The sequence below is a fragment of the Acomys russatus genome, chromosome 21 (assembly GCF_903995435.1).
Source record: "Acomys russatus chromosome 21, mAcoRus1.1, whole genome shotgun sequence".
Lineage (NCBI taxonomy): Eukaryota > Metazoa > Chordata > Mammalia > Rodentia > Muridae > Acomys > Acomys russatus.
The window spans coordinates 16189406-16199910 of record NC_067157.1 but is presented as its reverse complement, the minus strand read 5'-3'; the positions used below and the strand labels follow the sequence as shown (position 1 = coordinate 16199910).

At 42.7% G+C, this 10505-nt stretch overlaps 1 protein-coding gene across 1 annotated transcript in view; it reads left to right on the top strand.

Moving 5' to 3' along the window:
- The window catches only part of Trappc3l (trafficking protein particle complex subunit 3L), a 46589-nt gene extending 41585 nt beyond the window's left edge, over window positions 1–5004 (top strand). The window contains exons 4-5 of the mRNA XM_051164280.1: window positions 126–311; window positions 4662–5004. Of these exons, the coding sequence (XP_051020237.1) occupies window positions 126–311; window positions 4662–4781 (306 nt within the window). The 3' untranslated portion in view covers window positions 4782–5004. The remainder of the gene's footprint in view (window positions 1–125; window positions 312–4661) is intronic.
- The last annotated feature ends 5501 nt before the right edge of the window (window positions 5005–10505 follow it).

The following is a 10505-nucleotide window of genomic DNA, read 5'->3' as shown; positions in this document are numbered from 1 at the left end:
GGGTTTTCTGAGTAGACTTCTGTTTGAGACTAAGAGCAATAATATATTCTCTCTCTCTCTCTCTCTCTCTCTCTCTCTCTCTCTCTCTCTCTCTCTCTCTCTCTCTCTCTCTCTCCCTCTCTCAGGTTGCCTTCAAGATGTACTTGGGAATTACACCAAGGGTGACCTGTCACAATTCAAGCAAAACAAAGTTTTCCCTGATCCTAGACAAGAACCCTCTGGCAGAGTTCGTGGAAGAGCTCCCTGCTGGCCGATCTGCACTGTGTTACTGCAACTTACTCTGTGGCATCATCAGAGGAGCCCTGGAGATGGTAAAGCTTGCGTTTCATCTTGGCATGCATGTTAGCTACACACTGCTGTCCCAAAAATGGAACAGCATCAAATGAATGCACAGTCTCTAAAGATGGGGAATCCTAGACCAAGAGAGGCCCGTTACTGCAAGCCTGTGTTCTCAGTGACTTGGAAGATATGGGAGGTAAGGGACAGGGATCAGGATTGCAAATTCAAGGCCAAAACTGTGAGAGAGAGAGAGAGAGAGAGAGAGAGAGAGAGAGAGAGAGAGAGAGAGAGAGAGAGAGAGAGTGTGTGTGTGTGCAAATTCAGCCTCATTCCGGTTAATTCTATTGGGTTTTTGTTTGTGTTTTGTTTTGCCTCAAGTTTTGGTTTTTGGTGATGTTTGTTTGTTTGCTTTGGTTGCTTTTCAAGTCAGGGTTTCTCTATGTAGCTGTAGCTGTCCTGGAATTCACTCTGTAAGCCAGGCTGGCCTTGAATTCAGAGATCCACCTGCCTCTGCCTCTGTTGGGGTTAAAGGCATGCACCATCACTGACAGGCCTTGTATTAAAATTTTTTAAGTAAAATGGAAGACTGAAAATTTTACCCAAGAGGAAGAAAAGAAATCTGGGAGATGGTTCAGCACATGCCATTAAGCCTAACAACTTGACTTCAGTCTTTGGAACCCTGATCACACAAGGACAGAACTGACTCCTATGAGTTGTCTTGTGACTTTCACTCCTATTGATGGTACACACACACACACACACACACACACATACACACACTTACACACACGCTTACACACACACTTACACACACACATACACACACCCACACACATACACACACACACACACGTTAAATGTATTAATTAAAAATAAAAGAATTCCAGGAGTACTTCAGGTAGCTGTGGCCAATGATCTTTCACAGCCTAGTTTACATGCAGTCTAGTTGTAGCCTCTGCAGACTTGCTGATGCCAGGGACACTATTTACAAGGTCACACAGTCTCATGACTCACAGGCCATTGTGCAGAGTCTTCATAAAGTTCCTCAGCACATAGACCTCTAATCACAGCACAGCAGTGTGAGCTGCCAACCTTGGTGCTGTCTAGAAGGATGATGGCTGAGGGCATGTCTTACAGGGGTACAGGTGAATGCAGGGCGTTTTTTGAGGCTGACTTCTACTCCTGAGTTATTCGTTAGTTTAACTGAGATAGTTATTAGCACTGAGCTTGCACATACACAAGATACACTTGCTGCCCATAGAGAATCTCCAGTCTAGTTCAAGAAGTCATGTGCAAAGAAGTGTGATAAAAGGCTGGGGGGGGGGGCAGGGGCGGGCCGGTGGCATCTGGGGAAGAGAGAATCCATACGCTCTTGCTAGAAACTCTTTACTGGCTTTTTAAAGGAACAATAAGGGTTAGGTGAAGGTCTCAGTAAGGAGAGAAACATCTCAGGTAGACGGATCAGAATCTTCAAAGACCTCTCAAAATGAAAAAAAAGAAAAAAAAACAAAAACAAAAAACAAAAAACAAAAAAACAAAACCAGAAACTCAGAAGGACAAAATGAAGACTGAGAGAGGGACACCCATGAGAAAGTCTTAAATTCTTTAATGATAAAAGAAAGGATCCATGTGACCTGGAAATTCAGTCTTCCACAATGAAAGTATCAGCGCAGACTCGGGTTTATAATTAAGGAAATGAGGGTTTGAAATTTGTGTTCGAGTGGTGGCACACACCTGTAATCCCAGCACTCCAGGAGGCAGAGGCAGAGGCAGAGGCAGGTGGATCACTGTGAGTTTGAAGCCAGCCTGGTCTAACAAAGGGAGCCCAGGACACCAAAGCTACACAGAGAAACCATGTCCTGAAGACAAAAGAAACGTGTGTTGTAGAAATTCCCTTGTTGGGCAGATGAGGGCATACATGGAAGAGAGAATGCTGAGGGAGGGAGGGAAGGAGGGAAAGAGGGAGGGACGGAGGGAAGGAGGGAGGGGAGAAGGGAGGACAGCAAGTGTGAATCTGATGCTGGTAACCTCAGGTAAACCCAGAAGAAATCCCTGACACTAGCAATCAAGAGGCGACTCACTGGGACAGCACTTGGCAGGGCAGAACAGACAAGACTCGATGTCAGCTGACTGAAAAGGTCAAAATGGAAAAAAAAGAGAAAGATTGAAAAATGACCATGTGGTTTCTGAAGAACCTATAGGGAAGCTATTAACCAATAGAACAAAACTAAGAGGGTTGGAACTGACAAGGAGAAGTGCTCAGTCTTGAATCTGCTAGTGTTGAGATGTTTAACAAACACACAGTGAGGAGTTTAGAAAGAAGTGGCTTACTTTTTTTTTTTTTTTTTTTAACTTATCCATCTATAGAAAAGGTCTCATTATGTAGCAGAGGCTGGCCTCAAACTCATGGGTCCCCTGCCTCAGCCTCAGCCTCAGCTTGCAGGCCTTACAGGTGTGCCACCAGGCATGGCACAAGCTGTTGAGAACATGACGGGAGAGACATCAGAATGGACAGAAATACCTAAGGAGATTCTTTATGGCAGGAAGAAAGGAGATACTGGAAACAGCACATACCAAAAAAAAAGTAAAGTTAAGCAGAACACACCAGTAAAGGTTGAAGACATAGGGTTCTCAGAAGTAGGAAAGTACTAGAGAGCAACTGAGTCACAGAAACAGGGGAGCACGCAGGATTCCAAGATTAATAAGACCAGCTCAACACAGTGAGTACCACTTACCAAGCTTTGGAGAGGGTTTTGGTGGAGGCTATGATAAAAGAAAAAAGGATGGAGAGGAGAGTCTCAAAGACCGGTGAGGTGGTAGGAGGAGGTGATGAAGAAGCAACAGCCAGCAGTCCTGTTTTCTTAGAATCTTCTCTATCAGGATGGCAAAGGCCAGGCCCTAACCATTCTAAACCTGTGTCATTGACCTACTCCATAAGGACCCATGCATATGATTTTATTTGTGGACGTGAAGGAAGGACGAAGTAATGGATACTCCCAAAGTGTAAAACAATGGAGATCCTCCGTAATGTACCTTAGATTGAGTTCGCTTTGATCTTCTCTGGTGGGAAAAGGGAAGTCTAGGAGGTCACACTGAAATGGGTAAGCATATAACTAAAGCAAAACCAGGAGGAAGAAGTCTCCAGCTCTCATGGGTAATTGTTAACTGTACGTGCTGACCACAAGTGTCAGGAGTCATGTGGCCGCACATGTCCAAAGAGCTTTCGCATAGTGTTTCCTTAATGGATTTTTTTTGTTATATTTTCCAAGAATGAAGAAATATGGAATAAGCCAGGTGCGGCGGCGGTGCACACTTGTAATCCCAGCAATCAGGGAGGCAGAGGCACCAGATCTCTGTGAGTTCGAGGCCAGCCTGGTCTACAAAGGGAGTCCAGGACAGCCAGAGCCACCAGAAAAGCCCTGTCTCAAAAAAAAAAAAAAAAAAAGCAAACCAAAAATAGACAAAGGAATAAAAATCAGAGATTAATTATAGGCCCTGTATTTCAAAGTACAGTTTACTCTTTTCATTGGGTGGTGGGTGTTGGAATGCAAGGGCTTTTTGCTTTCTCTGTGAGCCAGATAATCTGACATTTGGAGGTCTGTGGTTTAGAAACTCCAGGCTCACTGCCTAGGAGTTCCTTATCTGGAAGAAGTGAGTCAGGTAAGGCTCAATAAATATTAATTAATTGCCTGCTAGACCCAAGAGTTTTTCATTTTCCACTTTCTTCTACCGGCTCCCCTCACTCATTTATCTTCTTTCCATCGATGACTAAAAATAACTCTGATCAGATACTCCGTTGAAAAGACTTCAGCAATATCGTGTAGCTCTTACATGAACACATTTTAATGAATAGAGAAGTAAGCCCTTGGGCTTTACTTCATTGTCTGAGAAATCGGAAATGCTCTCAAGTTGAAAGAAGGCCTGGCCATCAAATATTCATGCCAGCAGTTCAATATCTAATTTTATATTTATAACGTATTTAGGCAGTCTGTTTCAACGCTCTCAAAGCCATAGGCAATTGCTAAATGTGGTTAGTAGAAGCGATGATATTGTTCAGCTGATGACGAAATGCTTATGGAAAGTCAGCTTGAGAGGAGTCCTATATGGGCCCATTTCTCCTCTGAAGTTTCGCTCGGCCAAGCATCCAGAGTGAGGTCTATCTGTGAGTCAGAAACGGATATTCTTCCTGAAATGAGTGGACAAGTGTGGGCCTCTCATCATGGGCTGCTTATCTTTCTTTCAGTATTCACACCACACTGATGACACAGGGCCAAGCTATGCCCGGAGAACATGGTCCAAGGTTCGCTATTCGCAAAAACAAATGTTTTTTTAAATGACACAAGCCTGTTTCTCCCCCACCCCCCATTTTTTTTCATTCCTAGGTTCATTTGGCGGCTGATGTTACATTCTTGCAAGACAGACTAAAAGGCGACAGTGTGACAGAAATCGGAATAACATTTCTGAAAAAGCTGGACGAGAAAAAATATAGACGGAAAAAATGAAAAATAGCATGCAGAGTGCCATGGGCAGTTAGCTAAATTCATAGCCACAGAAATGTTGCATGGCCTGATGGCCTGGGCTTTGGCAGACTTAAAAGCCTTACTTGTGTACCACATATTTTCAGGATTCCAGATACAAATAACTTCTTACAAAACAGTAAGCATGAATTCCACCACACATTACTCAATCCGTCTTCAGCCGGTCTATCTATTAACTACCTGTAGCAATGGAGGTGGGGGTGGGGTGGTAGAAGGTTCTGCCTATCCAAGTCATTGGGATATTGTCTCTTTTCAATAGAAAAAAAAATGGATGAAATGATACAGCGTTGTAGAGACAGACTCTAAAGATGGTGTATAACAGATATACTTATAACATTTCTCATAGATTTTATTAATCATGGATGTGATTTTTCTCACATATTGCCTTGGCTTATGGCTTCAACTACTCTCTAGCTACAACTACCTAGGCCAGCTATTTATCTGGATGCCAATTCTGAAGCATTTAAGATCATATTTAATTTTGATTCATTTAGCTTTAAGTTTTAATGTCTTTAATTTGGAGATGGCTAGGATCAAGCAAATATCATCTCATGATAGTTGGCTGATGGAACTCATGAAGATCAAATCTAAGAGTCTTGCCCTTAAAGCAGGATGCCCAAGCTCTCTGCATCCTGGAATGGGCCCCATTAGACTATGCCTGATCTCTTGTCTTGCCAACCTAGCCATCAAACCCACTGCTCTGAAGGCAGCTTTACCTGATATTCTCTCTCAGTGACACTGCATATAGAACTAGTGATGTCACCAAAATAAGTATTATTTCTTGACTTGCACCTCATCATCCTGGATTGAGAAGAGTATCTTGGCATTGAACTCGTGCTAGCGAGGGTGACCCACATACCTACAGAATGGCTTTCTTGAATTCAGTATGTTTCATCCTGAAGGCCATGAGACTCCTGAAACTCACATTTACAGTTTCAAATATTCCTTCCTTCTCCTCCTCCTCTTCCTCCTCCTTCTCCTCCTCTTCCTCTTCCTCCTCCTCCTCCTCCTCTTTCCTCTCTAAAGAAATGTCATTTTACTCAGTCTGGAACTGAACTCCTGATTCTCCTGTGTCCACTTTCTAGGTGCTGGGATTTCAAGCATGTACCATTATGCTTAAGTTAATTAAAATTTTTTCTGGTAACAGCATCAAATGGGTGTAAAGACATCAGTGACATTCATGTTAATAATAAATTCCATTTCTATTTACCTCCCTAGATAGTAAGTTTAGTATGAACATCTTACATTCCTTTCTGATATAGTCTTTGAAATCTACTGACTATTCAGCTCAATAGTCAGTAGAGTTTAAAGCAAAAATGTAGTCCAATTACAAAATAAATTTGTAATTAATAGTGTTTGATGGCTTTGGTTTTTAAAAATCTGAATTCATAAGGCTAAGTTGAAACAAATGCCACAGCGGTCATACGGTAAGCGTGTGTCTTGCAGTTGCTGCCATGGGCTGCACAAATTCAAAGCTGAAGATTCAGTGAGTCTCCTTCCACTGCCCTGGAAATGCAGAAAAAAGAAAAAAAGACATAGCAGTCCATGCCAGAGGTGACCCAGAGAAACCCAGTGAATAGGGGAGGCACTGGTGTCCCAGTCCTCAGAGTGTGTCTTCACTCTTGTCGGAAGTTCATCTCTTTTGGTAAAGATGCGACAGGAAGTTATTCAATACAGCTGCTGGGGACTATTATAGCTCCATTCAGAAAACTCCTTCCAGAATGTTAGCTGAGCATGAGATCAACAGTCAACAAAGAGGATCTACAGAAGCCACTGGGTGACCATAAAGGAATGCCGCATGTACAATACAACCATATGTGATCTGAGGAGAAGCTCGCTTCCCATGCAGTCAACAGAAACATAGCCACAGCAGCCACAACAGTCAGAAACAAAATTTTATTTTTCATACGTTTGAATATAGCAAGAGTGTTCTGCCGTGGATAGCACACGTCAGGCAGCTGGACTGTTCTGCAGGGGAAAATCCACATCAAATGAGCGGGAGTCCAAACCAAGTAAAAAGTTCCAAGGCCTTCCCTAAAAAGTTAAAAAGTAGATGCCATGGGACAGTTTCCTGTTTTCCTGAAACTCAGCCTCCATCATTCCTCATTAAATTCACTCAAGAGGCGGTAAGGAAAGAATGGTCCTCAGAGGCTGACTCCAGTCAGACATGCAGAGGGAGGAGGCCCGGGAGCATGAAGTGCAGTTACAAAAGGCAAAGATTGGTCTGAGGTGTTAGTTACCACAGAAGACTCAAAGTAATTTGGCCAGAACAACAAAAAAAAAAAGGTTGGAGTTGGTAGTGAGAAGGTCTTTAGTGAAGGTACTTAAGTCAGCGCCTTCATAAGCAAGCACCTTCCTTAACGTCACTAGATGGGAACCAAACCAAACATCCAGGGATGTTTCCTTTCCCAACCATACAATAGTATTGTCCCAAGTTGTAAATATAACACTGAAAAAAAAGAAAGAAAGAAGCAAAGAAAAGGGGGAAAAGGGAGCCGGGCATGGTGGTGCACGCCTTTAATCCCAGCACTCGGGAGGCAGAGGCAGGTGGTTCCCTGTGAGTTCGAGGCCAGCCTGGTCTAAAAAGTGAGTCCAGGACAGCCAAGGTTACACAGAGAGACTCTGTCTTGAAAAACCAAAACCAAAACCAAAACCAAAAACAAAAACAAAAACAAAAAAATGGGGTGGAAGGATCAGAAAGAGAGGGAAGTGAAAGGAAAGGAAAGGAAAGGAAAATACCCCCAGAGAAATCTGTACAAAAACCTGGAGTCAAAGACAATTTTATTTACAGATTGATGTGACTATACTGAGGATCAAGTCCAGAGCCTTGTACTTGCTAACAAGGTTTCTACCATGCGATGTCCCCAGCCAATGCAGTGACAACTGTTACTGCTACAAAATGCTTAAAAATTGCAAGAGAGGCAGAGGCAGGCTGATCTCTGAGTTTGAGGCCAGCCTGATCTACAGAGTGAGTTCCAGGACAGCCAGGGCTACACAGAGAAACAGGGTCTTGGAAAGGAAAAAAAAAAAAAAAAAAAAAAAACTGAAAGAGAAGATCCTTGTCCTAAACTGTTAGGTAGCTAGACACCTCCCAAGCTGCAGCTATAACTATCTACGGCTGTCTAAGACTTTTGCACTTCAATCAGAAAGAATTCTATTTCAAAGCAAAACTCTTTCTAACACAACCAAGAGGTGAAAACTGCCTTCAAGTTTCTGTGAACACCTGTTGTTTGGAGCCATTCAGGAGGAGGCTGAAACAAAATGAATGGATGAGGGACAGAGTCTCCAAATGGGCTGCTCTGGTGTAGACAGCTCCAGGGGCAATTTTTTACTAAGGATGCAGATTCTCCAAATCCAGGGTATTTCTATGCATGTCCTCTTGTAGTCTAAAGTTAATGTATTTATTGTAGTGGTACCAAATCTTGATATTCTTAGTAGCTAACTTTGAAAAAGTAAAAATATTTGTCACAAATTTGGTTTGGAGACAGATGGGTGAACCAAATAATTGGAAAACTCTTCCCAGTTCTGCAATAGGTGACTTTATAGAGATACTGAAAATGAAAAATGATCCTGAGGATTGCATAAAACACCTTGCCACCTTTTTTTGTGTTTTGTCTGTTTGGTTGGTTGGTTGGTTGGTTTTGGGTTTTGGTTTTTTTGAGACAGGGTTTCTCTGTACAGCCTTTGCTATCCTGTACTCGCGTTGTAGATCAGGCTGGTCTCGAACTCACAGAGATCCACCTGCCTCTGCCTCCCTGATGGCTGAAATTGCAGGTGCATGCCACCATGCTGAGCACCTTTCTTTTTATCTAATAAGGTCATTGTGATGCATGAAAGTTCTTCCTGAACGCAGTCACTGCTTACATTGGTCACTATCACTAGGGCAGTGGCTGTCTATTCCCACCCTTTCTGAAAGCTGGCTGTCATCTTGCTAATTACATTATGTGGAATAATAGTCTGGATCCCTAACACCCACCTAAAAAGCTCGGTGTAGTGACACCCGTAAGGCAGAGTGATGAAGGGAGAAGTCTGGTATCTACCTCGGGCCACACTTGCATGCATGAAATCAGAGCACATACATTTCCTCATACATGCTGACATCACACACATGCACACAAAAGAAACAGCCAGTTGCCGGTTTTGGTGAGAATGAAAAGATACAGGCTCTTGTTAGCCTTTGTAAAGGATGTAAATGGTGCATCTGCTGTGGTTCAGGCTATGCCGGCCCCTCGAAAGATTAACGATAGAATTACCTATTACTCATTATTTTCACTTCTGGTTAAATATAAAAACAGTTGAGAGCAGTCTTGAAATGATCTTTGTGCACCCGTGTTCGTAGCAGCATTGTTTTGTCAGAACCAAAAAAATGTGGAGTCAGCCTAAGGGGCCATCAACAAATGACTGTTAACAGCGTACGTTTTAATATATATGGACATAGCTACAAAGACTTTTACTCCTGACTTGTGCTAACACATAGATGAAGCCTGAGGATGTTAGAAAGAGACGCAATGAGCAAAAGGTCTGTGAATGAACTTAATGCTGTCGAAATGTGCTCTTAACGGTGGTCAACATTATAAACCTCTCGTTACAGAAATTTTGCCATAATGTAAAAATTTTAAAATAATGTGTCAAGTATCCACAATAAAGGGTTGATTAGACAAACAAAAAGACATATAAAGAGCATTCTAAGTTTTTAACACCCAGACTTTATATGAATCACAATTCAAGTGACTGATACCTTTGGGACACATGTGGGAGTAAAGTGCTGTGGGTGTTTTTAAATGTTACAGAACTGCTGTTTCTCAGGTACAGTGGTGGTGGCACGAGCTGCGGTGTGTTTTCCGTTGAATATGTACTATGTAAGTGCACATATGTACACATTCACAGAAGAAACGATGGTGAAGGCATGCCTGAAATAATCTAGTAGTTGAGGAAACAGTGGCACCACAGAAAAGACAGACAAGATACTGATCATTTTTGACGCTGACATATGGATAGGCGTCTTGATTATATTTGGGATCTGGATTTATTGTTATCATCATTTTTGATACTTTACTGTTCTCTCCTTTGAAAGTCCTTGTTTAAAAATACTAGTTTTTAGACATTCTAACGACTGTTAAATCCATGCTCATGGTGGGTTAATTGCAGTGTCCTATGTCTATATAATAGTCACAGAGTTTAAAATAAATCCTCCTATGGCTGGCTCATCTGATAGTACTAGCAGCTCCTCCATTGTCCACAGGGTAGCATTAGCCCCTTGAGTGACAAGTGACGCTCGCTGCCCCATGCCTTCCTCTCTAGTTCTGCACCCTGAGGCACTGCCAGGCTGAGAGAGGTTGAATCCTGAATGCACAGTGCTGCTTCTACTTCCTCCACCTTTTCCCATGCTGTGACAGTGAGCAATCAAGGCTCCAGAACTGTATTCTGTGCTCCTGCCTTTTGCCTTCCTGCTTCGCCCTTCCCCAACTTCTTAGTCAGTGTAAGTCTTGCCTTAATCCATACCATGTGATGCTGCTCCCTGAGAACGGCTAGACCAGACTCCGGCACGCTTGTGTGTTGGCTCCTTCTCCTTTGCATCACTGGCCATTCTTGACCCCTACACTGCAGCCATGTAACAAATACACTCGGTCGACACTAGCTCTTGCTTTAAAGTTTTTGAGTGGCATTATAAAGAGAAAGAAAACCCAG